Source organism: Spinacia oleracea, chromosome 3 (genome assembly GCF_020520425.1).
Source record: "Spinacia oleracea cultivar Varoflay chromosome 3, BTI_SOV_V1, whole genome shotgun sequence".
In the NCBI taxonomy this organism is placed as follows: Eukaryota; Viridiplantae; Streptophyta; class Magnoliopsida; order Caryophyllales; family Amaranthaceae; genus Spinacia; species Spinacia oleracea.
In genome coordinates this window covers 155104188-155128184 of record NC_079489.1, presented here as the reverse complement: position 1 = coordinate 155128184, position 23997 = coordinate 155104188, and the positions used below count along the sequence as shown (strand labels likewise).

The following is a 23997-nucleotide window of genomic DNA, read 5'->3' as shown; positions in this document are numbered from 1 at the left end:
TAAGAAAACTGGAATATAGTTCATGAAAAAGTGAAATAAAGTACAAATGATGATTGAGTTGTATGGAAAAGTGGAATAAAGTACATGTGAAAGAGAATATAGTACATGGTAAAAGTGGAATATAGTACATGAGTGGGGTTTTCAATTCAATTTTAATTAATATAGTACATGAGAAAGTGGGGACCTTAGTCCCGAATCGAAAAGGTAAATGACTTTTACTCTGATTAAATATGTGAGTGTTGACTTTAAATGTTGATTGAAATCAGGGGTGGCAATTCGGGTCAATGAGTCTGGTTCGGGTTTGATTTCGGATCAATTTCGAGTTGTGTTATAAAATATCAGAAATATTGTAAAACTTAAGATTACTACAAATATAATAAATGAGTCAAATCGGGTTGGTTTCAAGTCATTCGGGTTCGGTTCAGGTCGGGTTCTACTTTCTCTCAGTAACTTTAGGTCGAGTTCGAGTCGGGTTATCAGGTCGGGTCTGGAATTGTCATCCCTATTTGAAACTCCCTTGGTGCCCTAGTGCCATGGGGTATAACTCATAAGGAACATCCCTAATGATAAACTCCCTCCGTATATGGAGTATGTAAAATATAAGTTCAACAATAATATTTCAAGCATGTTCTGAAAATCTCAAAGTCGAGCATTGTTGCCATCGTCCGCAATTAAACAAAAATTAGCCGAACTCAAATAGTAGTTACTTCTTGTCTAATCTCGTTAGATCTCCATATGTCGCAAACTCTAAATACTTAGAATATAAATTCAAAAAAATAACTTTTTATTATATTTTGTAATATATGTATTGTAAGATATTGATGTTCAAAACATGTGAATTAAAAAATGTGCAAAAACAAGCTTTAACAATTTAAAGAAAATAAGGAAATGTAAAACAAGAAAGACTAATGAGCTTAGCAATGAATCAGTTTTTTTCATTCAGAAAAGAAGACATTGAAATACAAATTCCTCTCAGAGCTTGCCACAAACAGCAATTACACTGCTTCAAACACACAGAAATTCAAATAGTAAAAAAAAGTAGTAAAAAGAAAAAAAAGAAAATAAATTACACCATGTTTTCAACTGAAACAACAAAACAGAGAAAAAAAAACAGAGGAATAATCTTAGTAAGCATTAATCCTCCTACAGTTTTGCCTGATTTCACCCTGCATTCCTGTCAATGGGGAAATATTACCCATTTTAACAATGGACTTGGAAAAATGATCAAAAAACAACTCCATATTTTCAGCATATTGCTTCACTAATTGCATTGAAGCATGATTCTTGGTTAATAAAACTTGATCAGAATTCAGTAACCCTTTGTTAGCCAATATGTTTCTGTAGTAACTGTTGTCAAAACTGAAGGGGGAAACATAGTCTAAAAAGAACAGGTTTTGGTCACCACCTGACCGCGGGCACTGGTTGCGCAACTTAGAAGCATAAACTTGGTCAAGTGTGAAATCTGGTTGCCCGTTTCTGTTCTGGTTGTACAACCTTTGTCTGAAACTAACACACCTTGCATTTCCTATTGTGTGAGCACCTGAGAGGGCAACAAGGTCAATAAGATCGAGGCCTTGGCGTTTGAACTTGGTAAGAATGGTGTTAAAAGTGTTGTTTGGAGCAGGAATGTCATTGTTTGATCCACTCAAACTTGCTCCTCTTGAATCCCTTCTTCCTAGGGGCACCTCCCAGTTCGGTCCACCAGCCTGCAGTGTAACAGCATTAGTTATAACTTACCTGAACTTATCTTAACTTATTTGAACTTGTTATAACTTATTTTAGTTATAAAGTGTACTAGGTCAACCTTTTTTTTTTCTGAACTTGTTTTTACTGAAACAAGTGGAAATAAGATGAAGAGAACAAAGCCTAATAGATAATTACAATGACAGTTGTTTTTATCTGAATTGTTCTGAACTTATTTTAGTTATAAAGTGTACTTGGTCAACCCTTATTTTTCCTGAACTTATCTGAACTTAATTTCCCTGAAATAAGTGGAAATAAGGTGAATAGAATGGAGTCTAATAGATACTTACAATGACAGTTGAATCTCTGGCAACTACAGCAAGGATATCAGCACAAGAGACAGTATGAGGGCATGCTTTCTCTACTGCAGCCTTGATAGCATCAATGACCTCAAACCCTCGAACTGAGTTCCTGTTAGGGTTGGACCCCTTCTCAGAGACTATGCCTCCACCATTGTCTAGCAACAATGAGGCATCACATCCCTGCAAAAATGAATCATGCACAAACAAATGCTAACTTATTAGTATTGTTTAGACTAAAAATCAACATGTACTCCAATGATCGAAGTGAGTGAAAAGATGTAAATTTTGTGATATAAGAGGGGTGAAGTGGTACATTTTCATGTCCAAATATATTACAAAGCACAATGTAAAAAAAAGTTATGAAACAGACTAAAACATAAAGTGTAAAGATCATTATGAAACGAAGGTAGTATTTACCTTAACAAAGCAGTCATGGAAATGAAGCCTAAGCAAGGAAGCAGCCATCCTACGATCCCTTGAAACCGCCTGAGCAACAACTGACTTGATAATCTGATGCAGTTGAGGGCACGAGTGGTCGTAGAACTGAGGGTGGAGATAGCCACCTCGACCACCACCACCGTGTATTTTGTGAGATAAGCATAGAGGGGCAAGTGCTAGGAGAGCCACCAAAATGAAGTAGCCCATGGACTTAACCATGTTTGTTTAAGACTTGTGAATTAATGTATGCTTGTGTTTTCAACACTAATAAGCTTGATTATATTGTAAATGCTTTAATTAGTGATATGGTGTATTGTGTTAGTTTTGTATGGTATTTATAGAAGAAGTCAACATAAAAGATAGGGGAAAATAGTAGCAAGAGGTGGAGTTGGTCAACAAGATATTTCTCTCAAGGTTCTAACTGCTCTAATTATTGACACTCTGATCCAAAATTAAGTTATTATGTACCAAGTCATAGCTAGCTAGCTCAAAAGGAAAACAGAGGAAAAACAAGGGTTTGACTTAGTGATCATATATGATAGTGATTTATGATTTATCCTCTTGCCTTAACATATTTGGTATAGATTTAAGAAGTCTAAACTTCCGAGGTATCTGTATTTGTGAGCATGTATTCTCTTTGCCGGATGAAATCCGAACCTATTAGAATGATTGATCTGATAGGACATGATCGATCAAACATAATTAGAACTTATTGTATCTGATCAGACATGATTGCAAGAGAGTAAACTTGAGTTGGTTGATTTATAGGACCTTATTGGAATATACTGACCTAACATGACGTGATTGCAACTTATCTTTTTTAAAGGTGAAGAGAGCGCACCCTAAATTATTTAACATCCATAATTCCATACACTATAGCTTGATTGCTTTGAACGAGATTGCGTATAAAATGGTGATCGCTTAATTAATTAGCAGCTTTCCTTTGTAAATTGGACTACATATATTCATTTAACATTTTTAGACTGTATATGAAAAATAGATAATGCTACGTACTTCATAAAGTAGTATTCCCTCTGTCCCAGATTAGTTGTTACACTTTCCTTTTTCGTCCGTCCCAGATTAGTTGTTACGCTTCTAAATTAGGAATGACCCCACAATTATTATATTGTTTCTTTCTTCCCACTAAATTCTTTTTTGTCCCCACACCCTCTCTCATTCAATTAAAAAAATACCCCACTAACTCCTATCACATCTACTTTTGCAATAAAATAACAATTAATAACCAAACAACCACTTATCACCTAAAACTATGTGCAAAGGTAAGTGTAACAACTAATCTGGGACGGAGGGAGTAAAACAAGTACGAATTAAGTACTTATTAACTAACAGGTTAAAGCTAATAATTAGGTTAGGAGTTGTATCAATATTCATAATTTGGGGTTAACTTGTTGGACAAGTAAATGGACATGTTAATATTGTAGTCGTTATTATAGAGTATTAAGCATGAAAATCATCAAGTACAGGTAACTTTTAATCTTTTACAGTCACATTATGAAAGTTTTCCTACTGAACTTCATCTTTGTGCAAGGCAACGGTGAACATTTTATATTTTTATGGATGGAATACTAGTAGTACCAAAAGCACGTAAAGACAATTCGTTAGTTGGAGGCCGCCACTTGGACGCGTAGTGTGTAATTAACACCTCGAGACCTGATCCCTCACTCTAAAATAACTAGCTTTTGAGCCCCCGTTTTATGTTGTATAGTGGTTGTTTAGATATCTTTTGATGTTTTAATTAGTGAATACTTGTGATTTTTTGTAGTCTATACTAATATATTAAAAGGCGTTCTTAAGAATGTATACGTGTCACATATACCTCTCCTCATTACGCCACATCACCACTAATCAAGTAACAAGGATCGAACACCAAACCTCTTTGTTAAAAGTTACACTTCCTACCATCATAGCCAACCACAACTTATGTTATATCTTTCTATATAAACATATATATTCTTTTGACGTTAAATGATACATTAAATAAAAGTGAATGCAAAAAAAAGGAAAAAAAGGAAATGATTACTTAATTTATAAATGTACAGTTATTACTTTTCTAGCTTAAGCCTCAAAAACAAAAACAAAAAAATAAAAAATAAATGGTGCAATAAATCAACTAATTATGAAGATCTAACTTTAATTTGATTTTCGAATGTGGGATTTCATATTTGGGAAGTTTGTTGATTGGGGGCCACTGCACTAATCTTGTGTTACCATCGTAATTTGATGTCGACGACGACTCCATTTATATGTGCACATATTTACAAAATAAATAAACTCGAATAAAAGTAAGAAACCGGGGCAACGCCCGGGCCACACACTAGTATATGAATTAAATGGAGGTGTAATTTGAAGGTTGAAAAAATATAAAATTATATATTGAATAAATATTGGATGTTAAAGGGGTGAAGTGAATGAGGCTAATGAGTATATTAGACTATTAATAACTTGATGTTGAATAAGGAAAATGGAGTGGAAGAGGCATTAGAAGTTGTATGTAAATCATATAAACAATAAAGAAAAATTGAAAAGAAACAAAGTAAAATAATGGATGAAGGAAAGATGCCACATGCTTCTAATAATCTATGGTGTTCCTTTTAAAATACTAGGTATAAATTACCTGTATTTTTTTAATAGGTAAGAAAAGGGACTCTGTTGAACCAGCATAGCTATATAAGTCTTCGCTTGAGCCACTCCCCACCAACTCCATCAACTTTTATGTACCTAAAATAAGTACCTACATTAGTAGCCTAGTTTCACTTTTGCGTATTTTCTTGTACTAAAACTAGAAAATTTTGTGGAACACTATCTTTAAGTTTGTGAATTACTACTACCTTTTAAAAACTTTTTAAAATTTAACTACCTTATAAGTTTGGTGGCAGAGAATAGTGAGAGCAATTCCTCAACCAACCATCAAGAATCTCAAACTTTAGAAGTGAATTTGACCACATACAAATGTGATAGAATTTCATTCTAAAACTAATGGGTAATACTCCCTCCGTATTTATTTAAGGGATACACTTGCATTTTCCGGCCGTATTTATTTAAGAGATACACTTGTCATTTTTAGTAACTTATCAACCCCACCATCTAATTAAATAATACATCTAATTTACCCTATGACCCACCATCCTATTAAACAAATAATTTCATAAATTCACCCCACCTCCCACCCACCAAAATGACATGGTCCCCCACTTGTTTAATTATTAAAATATATATCCAATCCCACTTGCTTTATTATTTTATTTCATTCAATTCTTCTTCTTAATATCCGTGTCCGACCAAGTGTATTTCTTAAATAAATATGGAGGGAGTACAAGTGACTCTCCTAAGTAAAACGGTATTCCCTCTCCTCCTCCAATGTGGGACAACTCACTCACATTTGAATAATGTTGAGTTTCAACACTCCCCTCACTCGGTCACTCACATGTCAATTTCCTTAGAATTTAGAACACACCATGGTATTAGTACTACTCTCTCTGTAATACTCTAAATCAACTTACTTTCCTTAATATGTGTCAAATGTTCCTCGTTGGAAATTACATCCAATATAGAATAAGCCTTCTGTGGGTGTGCAATGAACATCGTGCATATGCATTCATGATCTGATTTGCAGCATCTACTCCTTTAACATGACAATGATAATGTCTTACTTTTGCAGCAAAGTTCAAGTTTTTGGTTACAGTATATCAACTATGAAGATTGAATAGTGATGTTTGGCAATTGAAAAAAGCACAATTTGCATGTGACAATTCGATTACCATTTTCAACGCCGCAAACAGAAGGGCGTGATTGATTGATTGATGAATTTAACAAATAAAAATGAATGATTACAGATGGAAAGTAGATGGAATATTAGGTTTAATCTAATTATTGATTGAAAGGGAAAAAAGATAACACAATCGAGGTTAGCAGACCTGCTCCTTTTACCCCTTTTCTGGCCTTTTTTTTCCCTGATAATTGCTAAACTACAGTATTAGTTTTACCTGGAATCCAAGACAACATTTTCTGTAGCTCTTACAAACAAAGTCTCTTCAAAATGGAGGCCCTCTTGTTTACCAAAATTCGCATCGATACATTAAACTCGGATCCCATATACATTGTTTCTGGGCAGCATTGCCACAGCACTGCATCTGCATACACAATTGCTCAAATTTTAGAACAGGGGATCGGACTTTATCCGAAAAATGTTAAAAGTTATGCTCAAAATTAGTATGTTACTGGTCCTTGATTTTAGGAACATGATTAGTTATTATGCATATTATTAGTGGACACTAATGTATTAGCGGGTTATTTCACCTTTTAGCAATGTAGTATGTTCTATGAGCCTGTAAAAGGTCTCTTGATGTAACTTAATTAATTGGATTGAATGAAATATAAGTATCATTTTGCTGCATTTTTTCCCCTCTTTCATCTCTATTATAATTTCAACAAAAAATAGCACCCATAACCATTCTAGATTCTAAGAAATCATTAAATCAACATGTTTGCATTTCATGTTGTTTTGTTTCCTAGTTCTTATTTTGACAGTAGAGCTTTATATTTTTCAAATAAAAAAAAACTCCATTCTCCAATCTCCATATAACTTATACAATGGCTAATAAGTTTCTGAAAAATAGGTCAAACTTCATAAGTTCATGACTATGGGAATGTTGAGTGTCCTAAATCCTAATGATTAACAATACATGGCCAAGTAAATGCTGTTTACTGTGATTCTCTGAGCCAAAGACCATCAAACATAGCACCCATAACCATAAACGTAGCTGACGAATCATTTTGAAACAAAGGTAGTACAACTTACAAGTGATACAAGATTTCCCTAACTTCTAAATGTGAAAAGTGTTAGTAGATCATCACGAGAGCTTTAACAACTACTACATAGCCACATAGGTCCTTTTTTTTTTTTGAAAAGGAGAAAGATAAGACATTTCCGAGTTAAATATGATCACAATTAACAACCACCACTAATTTAGACACGAAAAAACGCTCAATCAAATAAGGATACAAAACAAGCACAACGTAACACGTACTAAAAAGTAAATATTGGGTACTATTTCGCGAGGTATATGAATTACTATGATACTCGTTTACCTTAAAATCATCTAAAATATGCATTAAATATGATACTCATTTACCCAAGCTCATTTATAATTCCATTTCCTTTTTTGGTTACCCAAAACAACCTTCACTAAAGTTAGAACTCCTATCCAGTAGCCAGTCAATTTTCAGAACTGAAGCAGCAGTCGCATGCAGTAAATCCAATAATAGTCGATATCATTGGCTTATGACTAAAATTCAAAAGTGCTAAGCTGACACTGACTTAGAGTAGAACCTGCAAGTTAATTATCATTTTTTAACTTTTCTATTTCCTTTTCTTTCTTGTACCCTCAATTAGTTGCTGTTTTCTTTTCAGGGGTGGGGGGTGGGTGGAAGATGGAAGTGGGGAAGAGGGTTGTGTGTGTAGATCTCGTACCTTGACCAAACGCATCATTCTTATGATGTTTGCTTCGTTTTGGATTTGAGAGCATATAGATTAAATGGAACCATATCTGACCTCGGTCCTTCCAGTTCCTTGAGCAGCAGGGGTGAAAGGATTGTTACTCTCTTCCGCTCTTTGGTAACCATGACCTCCTCCAGTCACCTGTCATCACCGGATAAACAAATTGTAAACAGGATGAAAAAAAAAATGTCTCGGAGTCAAAGTTAGTGTATACTCCCCCGTATTTCTTTAAGGAGTCATAATTACTACTTCCACCCGTATTTCTTTAGGAGTCACAAATCCATTTTTGGTAACTTTTACACTCACTCCTCAATTGTTTATTATTTTTTACTTTACTATGAGCTCATTTAAATCGTAAATAATTCTATTTTTGGTAGCTTTTACACCCCACTTGTTTTTTTTATATTTTTGTATTGTCAACTACCCCACTTGCATCATTATTATATCAAATTCTACTACTCTTCCTTAATACTTGTGCCGTCAACATGTGACTCCTAAAAAAATACGGAGGGAGTAATAAATAAAAAATGCATTGAAAACATAATTTCATGCAAAAGGATCATAAAGATGCCTAATTTTGCATCAAATAGCCATGTTGAATTAATTTATTCCCGTGCCATAAAGGGATAGACAGCAGTACGGCACTGGACACCTAAAACCAACCTAAAATTTTCCAGCTCATGACCTCATACTCCGATACTAGGACATGCACCCATACTTTGCACTGAAACAGGTGACCACACTGATCGATACGGGCGAACCGGCTCGAGATTCGCGGGGGTTGCCAGCAAACCAGGTAACGCTGATCAAGATAGCTGCCTATATCAGAAAGCAATTGTGGGGCAGCATCCATTAAATCCTAATCCCACCCATCCTCTGTCCCATAAAACTAAAGAAAATGGAGCTTCGTGATTTCTTTTCTAATTTTCCATAATGTTGTGCTAGTTAGCTAATGTTGTGTTAGTTATCTTATGTCCAACAAAAAAACTAAAGAAAATGGGAGTAAGAGGACTTAGAACTTACAGTTTGTAACAATGCTGATAAATAGGTCATCCCTGGCAACGCATCAAGCCCATGCTGCAAAGAATTTTTCATAAATAGGATGATGCAGACTTAATGCCGTACGAAAAGCAGAACACAAACAAAGTACAGCTTACGGGACACACCACAAAAGCTCATATATACCTGGTTTTGCTTCCGCCATTTAAAAATAAATCCACCACAGCAAAACAGGGTAAGCGAAACTAGGAATCTGCTCAAGAAAGCCAAGAAAAAACAAACGTCAAACTGAGGTAAACAAATTGAAAAGACTAAAAAGGGGGTATAACTTGATGTTTGCGACAGCCTCGAGATCAGCAGCAAATTCACAATGTTTTCTAATTTTTCATGTGAATGATAGTAAGTTATAAGATCATGCTAGAACGTCAAATTTAACATTGTACAGAACAAGTGATAATGCATACAAGAAGTTGTTTTGATGTTTGAGTTATCTGCTAATAAGATAAAAAGGTTGTAAACAGGCGAGGGGCAAAGGGTTTGGATGTAAACCTTGCAGCGAATAAGAACACAAGTTTCTATGTACATGCAGAACCTAAAGACAACAGCTATAATGAAAATGATATTAAGATAAGAAACAAAAATTGCATACATGCAAGAAAGGATTCCAAATATAGCCCATCCTTTTGTTGCCTCCTTCATATCATCTTGTCTGCGATCTGCAAATTTTCAAATTGGACAAAAAAGTTTATCATATTAAAGGAACTGAAGCTTGCTCCTTACAATTTCAGTACCACGGTTGAACAGATAATCTTACCGCACATTTTCGTAAGTGTGAACTGGACTGGCTCATAATTCTCCACTGGAATAGTGATTTCCACTTCGTACGGCGTGTTTTGTGCCTTTTTACCTGTAGATAATCAAAAGTTAAAATATTACTTCCCCTCGATAAGTATAATGCATAAACTGCAGCCATACATGTCCAGTCTACAGTCAAAATGGTTGGCGACAAAGTTGTTGGTGGAGTTCCAGAAGCACCAGAGCCGGATAGATGAACATCTAGGCCATCCTGCGGGAGTACCTTTATAATAAGAAAGAACGAGATATATCAACAATTTATAGTCTTGGACATATTTCTCAGTATTTATTTTCTTAAAGTCCATGGAAAGTCGCAAGTTAGAGGACAAAATCACCTTTACAGTTGGTTTTTGCACCAAATTCGAGAGTGATGCAACTGCAGTCATATAAAGGGACACACGAGTCTGTTCAGTAATAAAGCTGCATGACGGACAAATCTAAGTATCAGTCTCGTGAATGACAACAAAAGATCAATTTTCAGAGCCTCGAGCGATAGCAGCATTTATCATAGAAGAGCCTAATTACAGCTAATGTAAAACAATCTTCAGCAAGTGCAGATTGTATCATATATTCTCACTAGCTTAGGTCTCGTGCAATGCACGGATATAATTAAATGCTTTTTATTTTTAGTTCAATACTTTTTTATTAAAAAGATTTTTTTAATGAAATAAAATAAAACAAATTTTGTCATGTCCGTAGTTGGTATATTCTGTTTTTATTTGTCATAATTATATTGTTTATGGTCGCTTTTTTTTGGTTCAAAATGAGTCATTGCATTAGTAATTAAACATCAGGATATACAACAGCTGTTTGTGCTGATCTCATCAGCTTCCACTCCATGTGAAACAAAAATACAGCCATCGATGGCACATATACTGCTTAGAGAGATACTTTCCAAAAAAGAAATGTCATTTGATGATGATATAATACTAGACTTGCAAGGGGAGGGGTAAGATCAACTCCTTGATACACTGATTATTTTATAGTCGTTATTTCATGCAATCTTATACACTGATTGATTTTCTGATAAAGAGAAAATGATTTTTTGGTATCTCCGAGTGTGAATCTAAACCATGATACCGGACATTTGTCGACCATATGTATTAATGGTTTACCATTTTATCACCCCGTAAAATCTATCAATTTCGGACATTTGAAATTTTTTGAATGGATAAACTATACATAGTTATAGAGTTATAGATAGATGAGAGGCCTTACCTGAATTCATTGTAGGACTTCTCAAAACCAAGTTGAGTCATGCCATTGTAGACCTAACATTCCAGATGATTCATAAAGCATATCAGTTAGTTTACGGCAAGTGTATGATTGAATTTGCAAGCAATAGTTTCTTACAATTTCCGACGACCGTGGATGAAACCCAATAGTGAATCCTTCAAATACACGTGGACCATGTTTCTCGCAAGGAATAGCAAGTTCTACAAGCACCCTTTAACATTTTGCAACAAATGAACATTTAATTAGAAAACTGGAGTTGTTCAACTCTTAAACAAACAGTCAGGACCAGCGGCATAGCCAATGTAGTAAGCAAGCCGGTCATTAATTTTTTAAATAGTGACCCCAGTAGATATAATTCCCTATAATTTCCTGGCCAAATCTCTTTTCCTTAAGCTTAGTTAATTATTCATTAATTTTTAAATAGTGAACCACGTCCCACTAGATATAATTTTGGGTCCTCCATTGGTCAGGACTCAGAAATCGGGATAGAAGTCGCAAGCTATCTCAAATTCTCAACTCTCAAGGTACACTGCAAAATACAGACCACAAATCAGGGACTCAACCCCTACGACCCTTGCAAGTAGCAATAATAATTCGTCTCATTGAAGTTATAGAATATAGCCCTTATAGAGTTATAGATAAGAATTTGTATAAATCATAGGTTGGATATTACGATATGTTGGAAGCAATGACAGAACAGAAAGCTAAAGTGATATAAAAGCTTCTTGAGCTGAGACGAAGGTATGATTGGCGGGCAACCAGATAGCAAAAAAGGACATTAGTTACACTTGATATGAAAAAAATGACAGTTAATTAAAAAATATCAGAAGGTATTAGGGATCGTTCGGTTCGCATAGCGGTATGGTTTTGGAATCAGGAATGAAACCAAGGTGGCAAGGTGGTATAGGGTTGGAACTTGATTCTTAATACCATGTGTTTGGTTATGTTGGGGAATGAATAATTTTCTTTTATTTGATACCTAAAGGTTTGGTATGAACCATACCCACCTCTCCCAGAAGGAAAGAAAGCTGAATGAGTGAGTGTACAGAAATGTTAGAGAAAAGCCAGATGATCAATAATCAATATCCACCTTTTCTTAGCAGGATACCGAGTAATCGAGTATACAAGTAATACAACAGAAGCATCTGAAGTAGGTGAGGGAAAAAAAAGGAGACACAAGAGGGAGAGTGACTGTGCACCAGGGGGAGGGGAGAAAAAATTAAGAGAAGGCAAATCTCTGCACATTCTCAGAAATCAAACACCTACATAAATATAAAAGACAGGAAGGCCGGTCCTTCTCTTATACATTACTGTTGATAAACTCCACAAAACATAAATAAATTATACGATTGTTAGAGAATCTGCTGCGGATAGTAGGAGAATATTTTCCGTAAAAGACCGAGAACTGGTAGGCGTAAGCCAGTGCATAACAATGTTGCAATAGACAATACGAATATAAGATACTATTATCCCTAACGGTGTGTTTGGATAGAAACAGAGAAGGGCATGAGAGGGGGAAGGTGAGCTCCATTTTCCCTCCAAATCTCTGCAATTTTGGAGGGGTCGTGTTTATTAAATAGGGAAGGGAAATGGATCTCTCCCACTCCCTTCCTTTCCTCCCCCAACCTAAAAGGGAGCATGTTCCCCTCCCTTTCCCTTTCCTCCCTCTCTCTCCATTTCCTCTTAAAAAAAGTGTAAATGTCCTTAAAAGTTGAAAGTCCTCGTAAACTCATGATGGCAAGTATTTTGTGGACATGACATGTATCATTACAAAATAGGGTCAAGAAGAGAATTGCTAATCATTGCTAGAGGACTAAAAATATGCTAGAATAAAGATGATTTCTAAAAAGCCAGAAATAATTTTGCATAGCACTACCTGCAAGATGATTCGTATGTAACATTGCATATACATCCAAGCTCACCTGAGATGCGATGATGCGGAAAATAGTGTCATCTGTAAAATGTCAGAGCCTCAAAGGTGAAATCACAAATCAAAGTAGAGGAGTAAATAAATATCCAGTTGACAACCTTTACACTGTCTGCTCAAACAACTTCCGCATATGATGTTCACCTAATGAGAAAAAAGAAGATAACATATCGAACATTAACAAGAATAAAGGCCAAGAAACATGTTATGTACCCACTCAGATAAAAAATGCTTAAATGGCTAACCTGTGCTGTGCGCCCCAATTTGTCATAACTTTGCTCACAATTCATGAGATCGCCCTCATAGAATCCCTACACAAGTTTCAAAGAATCGAAGAAATTACTTCATATGAGGAGGTATAGAGGCCTAGAGGGGTATCCCTCTTCGGTTATGGAAACTGACTGTATACTTAAATGTACAATTCTATACTGCTAATTTTCTCTCTATCTATAGAATAGCAACACTACCCCCACCCCAAAAACCAAATAAAGAAAAATAGAAAGAAGTTAAGAACTAAAAGAACTTCGGTACGGTTACATCATAGTGACGCCATGTAACAGGATTACAGATACAATGCTAATACTAGAGTCATCAAGTCCATCCACCATAAAATGGCCATGTATATTCATCTTGGCCAGTCGGAGAGATGAGCATTCAAAGCCAATGGCCAGTCAGATTCACAGGAGCACATTTGAAAAAGGATAAATCAAAAGGTAAATTCTCTACACTACTTTATATCTTTAGCGAGCACAGATTCCCTCCATTTCTAACCAGATGCTTAAACGTGTATTTACCAAAAAATTAAGGGCTATGATGTTTTCAATTTTTGTAAGCTTCCAAAAATTCCCTTTCCTCATCCTCCATCTCCATAACTTCATAAGCTTCGCATGCCAGTATGCCACAACCACCACCTCATTCAACCAGAATAAGAGAACCATAATCGTTTCACCATCCAAAATCTAAAGAAAACCCTATCAAAACCAGTGAATAAATTAAAGGAGCAATGGCGAACCTGTTGGAGAATTCGTGATTAGTAGGGGAAATTATGTCCATTGCTGCAGAACTTGCAGAAGAGAGAATAAGAGCTTGAGGGAGGAGAGAATTAAAATCTGAAAACTTGATTTCGTAATTGCAATGAAGTTCCTTTTATTTTCAAAGCTTTTTCTTTTTTGCCTAAATCATTTTGGGACGAAGGCTTTGTTGTTAATTTTTGCCTAGCTTCTCCAACCACTAAATGAAAATTGAAGATATGATCAATTTGCATTAATTTAACAACTTAGATGAAGGTAGGAGGTTGTAATTAAATAAGTAGATGAATTGGAAAATGTAGAATAGAAACAAAATGAAGAAGATGACGATTTGTACGGAAGAATTGCAACAACAACAAAAAAAAAATGTCTGAGCCCTATATTTTTCAGTGTTCCACATGTCATAATCTGATGAAGTACTCACCATCGAGTTTCTTTTAGCACTGGAGAGGATCCAGACTCATCTTTAGCAGTGACCAACGTGACGTTCTTATCATCGGCAAAGGGAGATTTGAGAACAAAATTCCAAAATGGTATAACTTATGAGCGCACCAGATTCATTTAAATGTGCAATATAAGATTTCAATAAAGGTTCACTTATATTTGAATCTACTTCAACTAGCTGCATTCCAGTCCCACCCCAGTTTTACAGTGCATGAGGAAACAGAAGTTGTATTCTATTTGTCACCCCAAGATACGAGAGGAGAGCAACTTAGTTTTTATCTCCAATGGTCCAACCTAATTCTAAATATATGCTTAGCACTGTTTGCAGATAACTGCTGTTCTTTCTCTTTCTACTGCTTTTATCTTTTCATTGGTGACTTCCTTTTATTAAAGGCTCATTTTGACCTAGTGCTAACAATAGAAGAAATAGGCAAAATGATTAATCTCCAATGACAATATTGTAATAAAAACTCTAACTGACAGTTGCAGTTAAATGTTACTGGACAACAACTCATTAATATGTATGCTATTGTGATTGTTCTTTGATCCAATTAAACATTAGAATTAAATACAGAGCCCAGGAAGTGGAGGATTACTTGAATAAAGTTGACCCGTCCAGAGCCAGCAACAAAATGGTTGAATGAAGCAAAGCGACCAAAATCAACATACCCCTAACAACAAAAGGAAAGGTGAGTATCAATGCTGAAAAGTGATTGATCACAGCCATGTAGTGTAATGTAATGATCATAAAGAAACTCTGTGGGACAAATGCTTATGAATTTCTCAGCTTAGTACATAACTACATATGTATCTTAAAGAAATCTACAACCCTCTTAATTCTAAGTCACATTATGGGAAATTTGTTTGAGCCAATTCCATTAGAGCAACTCCAGTAGTTAAAAAAAGGGATTTGCTCACAAAACATAAAAGCATGTGAGCAGGTAGCCAACCATTGGTACATCAATGACATAAGCAGCTATTAAAATCTTGTAGCTATTTTGATTAGGTAGCTGAAAAAAAAGAAAGGGGAAAAAGAAATAAATTGTTTAAATTAAATATTATAGGGAGCTACAAGGTATTGTGGTCAACCAATGTGAAAATTTATAGCTTAAATCAATTACAGCTAGAAATTTGATGTGGCAAACTTAGCTACACCACCTTATAGCTCACCATTGGAGTTGCTCTTATATATACTTCCTTAGAGCAACTCCAATGGTTAGCTACAAAGTGATGTAGCTAAATTTGCCACATCAAATTTCTAGCTACGATGTTTTTAATCTACAAAGTTTCCCATTGGTTAGCTACAATACTTTGTAGCTCCTTATAATATTTTATTTAATATACAATTTTATTTATTTTACTTTTTCTATTTTGTTTCTTGAGCTACCTGCTCAAAATAGCTATAAGATTTTAATAGTTGGTTATGTCATTGATGTACCAATAGTTGGCTACATGCTCACATATTTTTATTTTCTGTGAGCAAGTCCCTTTTTTAACCACTTGAGTTGCTCTTGACTATTCAAATGAATGTACGTTTCCAATGTAGTTCAATTTCCATTAATAAGCAAAATGGAGACCTAACACTGAACTGAAGTGGGGCATAAACCTAAAGCTTAATAATAAAGATAAATATAATAGCCCAGTAGATTACTGTTTGTGATCTGCTCTCCACATCTTTGCAAAATCGAACAACCAAGTCCGACTCCTGCATGGAGATAAAGAAAAATGGCAACATATTAAGCACCAACAGCAAATCTGTATTAATCATGGTTCATGGCACAGATGAAATGACCAAATAAAAACACTGACCTTCCCCTCATACTCAAATAGATGTCCTTTCCAGCTTGTCTAAGAAACGATTAAGGATAAACTAGTTTATTAAACATCTGAAATTCAGAGATAATAGTAAAAACAACCATCACCACAACTCTCACAACAGAACAACATTTAGTAAATAACCACTCATTAGTGAGGACTAGCGGGGTCATGAAGGGTGCAACCTTGAAATCATTCATACTTACATAAGTAAAGAAAATCATTTAGGGTAAGCTGTTAACAATATCAAATAATCTCAAGGAGGAACTCCATGCAGATTACAAGAAGTTTACAAAACCCATGCTAGCATCCCAAATTTGAACAGCATACCAATGTATGGATAAACCCGTGATATACATTAGAAAGTGCAGGCCGAATTTGTAATACCAAAAGAAGAAGGATACAAAATCAACAATGTGGCTGGAATTATCAAGAGCATAGCAATTAGACCTCGGCACTGCCACAGAAGCAACTCCGATCACCCACGAGAGTACAACTGATGCACCAATAAGAAGTAATAGATCGTAAATGAGCTGTGAAACTAAGAGATTAGCATGATTGAACTTGGTGCAAGAAGAACCAAACAACCCAAAAAGCTTAAGCATGTTGCAGGAAGCCAAACATATGGTTTTATACTCTAAACCACTAAATTCATCCAAAATCAACATACATACAAAACCCCAACTGAAAATTGACATTCAGAATCATCCGAAATCAACACACAAACATATATGTTTATACTCAAACCACTACATCCATCCAAAACCAACATAAAATTCATCTGAAATCAACATATAAACAAAACCCCAGATGAAAATTGACATTCAGAATCACATACCTAGGGTGCCCAACATAATTAATCGACGTGCAGCAACATTTGAGCTTAACATCTGTTCAATAACAAAGTTTCAAATTTTCAAAATCACAGCAGCATAAACCATGGCATTGTCGACATTTGTGGATTGTGATTAGTGTTATACTAGCTCTATAAATTGATAACTGATATGAACTAATACCCACAAGCAAATCAAAATAATTAAATCAAACCCTCAAATTCTACCCTTTGCAATTGTCAATGAAATCTAATAATCAATCTACTACTAATATCTGATTACAGGAAGGTCAACATGTTGGGTTATTGTTCTTTAATTTGAACAGATTGACATGATAACATTTTCAATTGAAATAGCAAATCAATCAAGAAAAAAGACTAGAAATAATTAGGAAGTGATTCTAAAAGACAATCTATTACCTCCGGCTTGAACGAAGCAGAGAGCAATCGAGTAGGATGTTCGAATTTGCGAGATGGATGCTTCGAATTTGGAAATTTCATCAACAATTTTTATTTTTATTTTCACTTGGACTGTTCGACATTTTATGTGGGTTTTGTTTACATTTTTTTTTTTTTGTTCTATTGTTTTTACTTATTTCAGACAAAAAATTTAGTGTAAATACAGATAAATTCAGATAATTTTATAAAAATTTAAGTATTTTCATATATTTTCACACATAAATACACAATAAATTTTTTTAAATTTTTTTTCAGATAATATACGTTCAGATAAAATAAATTGAATGAAAAAAATCCTTAATCTATTAGAAGCCCTTCTTTAGAGTCAAAATATTTATCACTTTGAAGAGTCGAAAGGAGTTTGTGGGCTATTACAAATATTGATGTACATAGACGATTTTATATTAAGAAGTCCTGAATTAGCTTCCAGTTTGATGCTTTATTTCCTTCGTGGTATACGTTTTTTATTTCTTAGTGCTCAAAGTGTTGGAGAAGTAATTTTATGTTGGTGGTGATGTTCTTGATCTAGCTTCCATAAAGTGTTCTAGACGTCTTTGACTGAGCTAATCACTTGTAGATTGTAGCCTTCCATTTGAATTCTTGAAATGACTTGATCAACTGCAACTTGAAGACCTTTTTAGAGTGTTATTGCTTGTGCTAAATAGGTTAGTGTTGTGACGATTTTTTTTACCATTGTTTTGTAGGATATACTAGAATTTGCCTATCTGCACTTAGGGTGAGTTTATCCCTATTCCCTAGTCTTAAAGGGAGTCTTGAGGTGAGTCTCAAGTCTAAATCTTGGGATAATGTGCTAAAAGACTACACCAAGTCTTGAAGTGAGTTTGAAAATCCAAGACTCACTCAAGACTCACTTAAAACTCCACTTTTTTCTTCCTTCAATCAAATCATGCCAAATCATCAAACTTAATTTATCTTATTTCACCCAATTAAATTATTGACGGTTTATGTATTATTTTGTTTCATTTGCCTTTAAATTTATGTTCTAGATGTTTTGAATTTAATATGTTGTATTATTGTTTCTAATTTGTACGGAATATATGTCAATTTCGAAATTAACATTTTCTGCTTTTTTTTCATTTTTATTTTCTCGAATTATAAATTACTTTGTTTTAGAGCTGATCAACATAAGCCCGGCCCGACCAAGGTCCGAAAATTACCGGGTTTTCTGATCCGATTTTTTTAAAATTTTTGCGGCCTTTGGACAACCCAAAGCAACAATTTTAGTTATAAATTTGGTCTGGCCCAAAAAGCCTGCTATATTTGGCCCGAAATAGCGGTTTTTGGGCATACAAAATTGGCCCGAAGCTTGGCCCGGCCCGACCGACCTACATGATGGACAAATTTTTATGACCTCGGCCCGACTTGAACCCAGCCCGGCCCGCATGTTGATCAGGTCTACTTTGTTTGTATATAAGAAAACATAGTTTCAATATTATTTAGAAAATGTACAAAAAAAAAAGATATATACATAAAATATTATTTTAAGAGTTAGGTGAGTCTGAGGTGAGTCTGGGGATAATGTGTAAAAATAAGGTGAGTTTTGTGTGAGTCTGGATAATGAAAAAGTTAGTGGAAAGCTGACGTGGCAGAGTCTGAAGATTGAAAGTGAGTTTGGGGATAAACTCACCCTTACCAATATTTGGGGCAATATGATGCTCATAATACTTATGGATAACGAATATTCTTTTATAACCAAACTTGTTTGGGGGGTTGGTGAGAATTTACCTTATGTGGTGAAGGTAATAAGTTTAAGCATCATCGATCAATTGCATTATGTTTGATTCCTTTATAAATGTTGAAAACAAATACGAGTATGTAGTATTAACTTCTATTTTTCAAAAGCTTCACTAAATGAGTGAAAGTGTCATGTGTCACGGGAGCTTCGAGGCGGATAATTGTTATGTTTGCCAAATATAACAGATGCAAAAAGATAAGAAGGAGAAAAAGGACAAGAAGTAAAGAATAAAAAACAACAATCATGACAAAAAAAGAACGGAGAGAAGGGGGAAAAAAATCTATCTATAACTATACTAAAAGAGAAGCCTCTAAAACCACATCTGACACATGTTGCACTCTGGTTAAAAGTTTTCCCGCTTTTTTTTTCTTCCTTAATTAAATAGAATAATAATTATATATTTTGTTCAATTTACGACGACACTATTTTACTGAATCCATTGTTACCTAAAAATAAGTATATTGAATTTGCATAAGGTAAATAATGAAAAATTATATGGACATGAAATATTTTATATATGCTGAAGATATTTTTAGATTCAGGATACTGATATAATATGATGATAATATTTTTAGACTGGGAAAATTTATATAATAACCATAATAACTTGAGCAAATTGTAAAGTAAGATTCTAGGAGACACACATTGGTAATATTCAATTACGTAAGAGTCTTATTGTATATACTTCACGTAATATCGTTAATGCTAAGAATCAAACTAATCTTAAATATAATATTGTTGGAAATTAGTCTTTTTACGAACTATGAAAGGCCTATTGGCTATTGGTAATATAGTTAAACTCCACGCGCTAATAATACCTAATAATCTTACTATCCATTGATAATATAATTAACAAAAGGTCTTGCGCGCACAAGGTGCACAATAAATTTATTGTACACCAAGATAACTTTTACCCCTTTTCTCGTAACTTTAACCTAGTTTTGATTAACTTTTATATTAGTAAAAAAAAGTTGATAGAAATGATTAAATGATTAATTTTATACATTATAAGTGATTTTGAAGAAATAAGTTTTACTAAAATGAAAAAATTAATCACTTAAAAATAGACAACTTTTACATATATAAGCTTAACTTTTAAGCATTTTGAGTTAACTTTTACTTCGATGTACAATATTTATTGTACACCCATTGTAAATAAGAATTTGTGTATAATTAATTACTTAAGATACAAACATATATTTTGTGTCTACGTATATATCAATTAAAAGTTAACAATATTTTATTGACTCGATCATTTAAAGTTATAATTTTATTAACATCACAATATTATTGACTCAATCATTACCTAAAAATAAATATACTGGATATTTTTAGATTGAAGGAACTCATATAATATGTTGGAAATATTCTTTCTCCATCCTGAAAATATGCTTACGCATAACTTAATTTATAAGTAATAATTCAAATATTATGAATATTAGTCTACGTGTATAAAGCTCTAATGTTATATCAAACCAAAAAGGTTATAATTTTCTTAGTAGAGATTATTAGAGCATAATTTTGCCAATAACTAAATGATTTGTTAACGTAATATACACGTCAACGCGTTCAAAGACTGGGTTCTATAGCCAAAAGTTACGCTAAACTTGTTATACTACAGTCAAGTTATCTTACTAAATTTGTTATGCTACAACCAATTGCTCAAAAAAAGCACGGGTAATTTCCTTAATTACAATCAATAATAAAGAATTTACGTTAAAAAAAAAAAAATTAAGCTCTCACAAGTTTCTATTCATCCATGTTAATATCTATATTAATTACACAATTTTTTTATTAAAAAAACTGGTTAACAGTAAATTATAAATGGCTAACCAAACTGATTAAATATGTGCGTTTTATTATTGCACTAATTGCACTATTATCCTTGACCATGGTCCATTTTCTCCTTGAATAAGGTCACTTTAATTTGTCCACCGTGAGTGGTTACCCTTGAGTAAGGTTACTTTTCTCATTCGATAATATAACTTATTTCCTTGAATAGTAAGGTCACTTTTATCTATAATTAGGGTTATTGTTATCTCTAATTAGTGAAGTAAGATGGGTATAATGGGGTTAAACCTTAACAAAAGAAGGAATAAAGAAAAATGGGAAGAACTTCAAGGAACAGATTTAAACGGAAAATGGAAAGAAAAATAGTGCATTCTCTAAATAATAATAACAGTGTTATTTAACATTAAATAAATATTAAGTATCGTGATAAAAATGGTTTGTCTATTGGAAGGAATAAATATTCTTAGTGCAAGATTGAATACTTAATATTTTAACACATTTAATTATTTATGTAACGCAAACACTCAAACAATAATGTTGCATAATTTAAAATAATTCTATTATCAAAATTATTTTGTTCTAGAAAAAATCTCTAACATTAAAGCGTTGAAACATATTTACGGGTACTTGATCAAGAGCCAAGAAGACTCACCACATACTCTTAATTAGTCTTTCTCGAACTTTTAAATAAAAAATTGGTAGGTTAAATATGTATTAATATAGACTATATGGCTACTAGAGCACATAAAGTGGGTGGAGAAACATGTAAGGATCCTTGCTCTAGAAAGGTATGAGGTAGGTGGGTGGAGCTAGAGAGTGTTTTAAGTGGGGTTTGAGATGTCAAGGGGTACATAAGATTTAATAAAAGTTAGATAAAATAGAAATAAAGTAGAAGTGTAATCAACCAAAAAAAGTGGGATAAAAATGAAAAAGGTGTAACAAAAAAAACTCGAGGAGGTATCTGCTTCTCTTATACAATTCATTCCCTTATATATTTGTAATTATTCCTTTTTTTGAAGAAAAAAAAACTTTGTACGACTCAAAAGAGAACATATTGACGGTCTCTCTATGATCGATAAATTAAGTATCGAGTATATTTTAGTTTACTAAACGACTATGATGATTAGTTTCTTAATGTAATTACATAAATTTGTGATGTGAAATTTTATGTTATGACACATCTATATAAAGTAATAATTTAAAATACAAAATTATATAAATTTAAATATCTGATTTTTATATCATCACTTATGGAATTTTAAATTAGCGAGAGCTTAATATTTAAAAAATTTAAACCGTGCAATTGCACGGGTACTATACTAGTTATAGTCTATTCTATAGGAAATGTCAAAAGGTCATTTACATTAGTGATCTCATGAGTTTCTTTGTAGAATAGAGAAGAAATAAGATAATAATATCGTACTTAAGCTAGTAAAAACGGAGCAGTCCGGGAACACTCCCCCTACTTTTCCCTAGCTTCATGCATTCACAACCCCATCCGTTAATTTAAGAATCCGTCAATCGGATTACTATTATTTGCATGTTATAGTTTATTAGTAAGTTATGGTCCTTATGGAGAGAATCAGAAAATAGATTATACTCCGACAAATCAAATTATTTGCATGCTACATAATTGATTTGATTTTCTTATGGAGTTAAAAAAAGATTCCTTGTAATCAAATTTATTAAGGCAATATTAATTGAATGCTACACAATTTATTTGTCTTTTTTTTTTAATTATAAAAAAGATGTACAGTATTTGATTTTTTAAGGAGGTAAAAATCCTTTGTAATCAAATTATGAAGTTATTAAGGCAATATCCCCTCAAAAAAAGAATAAAGAGAATTTGTTAACGCAATATCCCCTCAAAAAGTATATTCATGATATTTATTTATTAACACAATATCTTGTTTTTAATGTATTCCTTTTAAAATCAGCCCTAATTAACAAGCTATCACTATATATAAACACCTAACAACGCACGAAGTAGAATATCATTACAAAATTTTCAACTTCTTCTGAGCAAAAAGTAAATTGCTAAACACTGGAAATGTCGTCTACTCTTTCATTGAAGAAGATCATCACTCTTTTGTTAGTGATTGTAGCCGGTATTCTTCTTTTTTCAATATTTGATATTTGTAACGGGTCACACGTTTGTACTTATCGTGTCTCTTTTTGTAATAATTAACATTTTGCTTATGCCTTTTCAGTTATTAAAAATTGTTTTACTTTTAAAATATGAAAATTTTATTATTTAATCTAAAAACTATCTTATCCAATAGAGTTATATGTTGGTTTGTGCAGTTGTGATGGCACTGGCAGTGGAAGTAAAAGCAAAAGATTGTAGCGGGACCATTGGGTATTGCGGTAATGATTGTGGGAAACAATGTTGTTGTTAGTTTAGATGAACAACACAAGAGGGGGGTTGAATTAGTGTTTGTAGATGTTGGATCTACTTTTTCGCGGAATTAAAAACATTAAGAGATTGCAAGAGAGATTTTAGCGTGGAAACCTCTCTACCCTAATAGAGAGGAAAAACCACGGCCCCGTAGGGACTTAAATCCTTTTACTAATTAGGAAAATCACAGTTCCCTAAACTCAACTCCCTTAGGAACAGTCCCTCAACCGTTCCTTCTCAATGATCTCTCTAGTGATCTTCTCTCTCAACTCTTCAGCTTGACTCTAAGCTGATTCTCTCAATTACAAGGTTCACTCAAACCCCTTCCCAACTCTCAAGTATAAAAGATAGAATAACAAATAGAATCTGAAATTATGCTGGAGCAGGAACTACGTATGTGGAACAGGAACTGACGGTACTGACGTGGGTTATAATGTAGATTTAACTTAAGCACGT

The 23997-nt window shown here is 33.7% G+C and overlaps 2 protein-coding genes across 2 annotated transcripts; both read right to left on the bottom strand.

Moving 5' to 3' along the window:
• Positions 1-909: 909 nt before the first annotated feature.
• Positions 910-2965, bottom strand: LOC110776333 (peroxidase 72). The gene is made up of 3 exons (XM_021980883.2): positions 2463-2965; positions 2034-2225; positions 910-1706 (listed from the first exon to the last, which is right to left on the bottom strand). The coding sequence occupies exons 1-3, from the start codon at positions 2700-2702 to the stop codon at positions 1125-1127; spliced, it is 1014 nt and encodes a 337-aa protein (XP_021836575.1). The 5' UTR covers positions 2703-2965; the 3' UTR covers positions 910-1124.
• A 3293-nt stretch (positions 2966-6258) lies between these two features.
• LOC110776335 (uncharacterized) lies at positions 6259-17708 on the bottom strand. The gene is made up of 19 exons (XM_021980886.2): positions 17558-17708; positions 17144-17195; positions 16710-16801; positions 16300-16338; positions 16142-16195; positions 15087-15161; positions 13264-13329; positions 13120-13162; positions 12968-13013; positions 11209-11302; positions 11074-11126; positions 10191-10275; positions 9976-10078; positions 9815-9907; positions 9650-9716; positions 9187-9253; positions 9025-9078; positions 7975-8142; positions 6259-6634 (listed from the first exon to the last, which is right to left on the bottom strand). The coding sequence occupies exons 1-18, from the start codon at positions 17636-17638 to the stop codon at positions 8035-8037; spliced, it is 1272 nt and encodes a 423-aa protein (XP_021836578.1). The 5' UTR covers positions 17639-17708; the 3' UTR covers positions 6259-6634; positions 7975-8034.
• Between the last annotated feature and the right edge of the window lie 6289 nt (positions 17709-23997).

Bases quoted from the DNA above. Each gene is read 5' to 3' on its own strand.
- LOC110776333 (XM_021980883.2), bottom strand. From the start codon at position 2,702: ATGGTTAAGTCCATGGGCTACTTCATTTTGGTGGCTCTCCTAGCACTT. The intron at 2,226-2,462 runs GTAAATACTACC...TCATTTTTGCAG, and splicing joins TCCATGACTGCTTTGTTAAG to GGATGTGATGCCTCATTGTT. The intron at 1,707-2,033 runs GTAAGTATCTAT...GTTACACTGCAG, and splicing joins CCAGAGATTCAACTGTCATT to GCTGGTGGACCGAACTGGGA.
- LOC110776335 (XM_021980886.2), bottom strand. From the start codon at position 17,638: ATGAAATTTCCAAATTCGAAGCATCCATCTCGCAAATTCGAACATCCT. The intron at 16,339-16,709 runs GTATCCTTCTTC...ATCGTTTCTTAG, and splicing joins CCAGCCACATTGTTGATTTT to ACAAGCTGGAAAGGACATCT. The intron at 10,079-10,190 runs GTGATTTTGTCC...CTTATTATAAAG, and splicing joins TGCAAAAACCAACTGTAAAG to GTACTCCCGCAGGATGGCCT.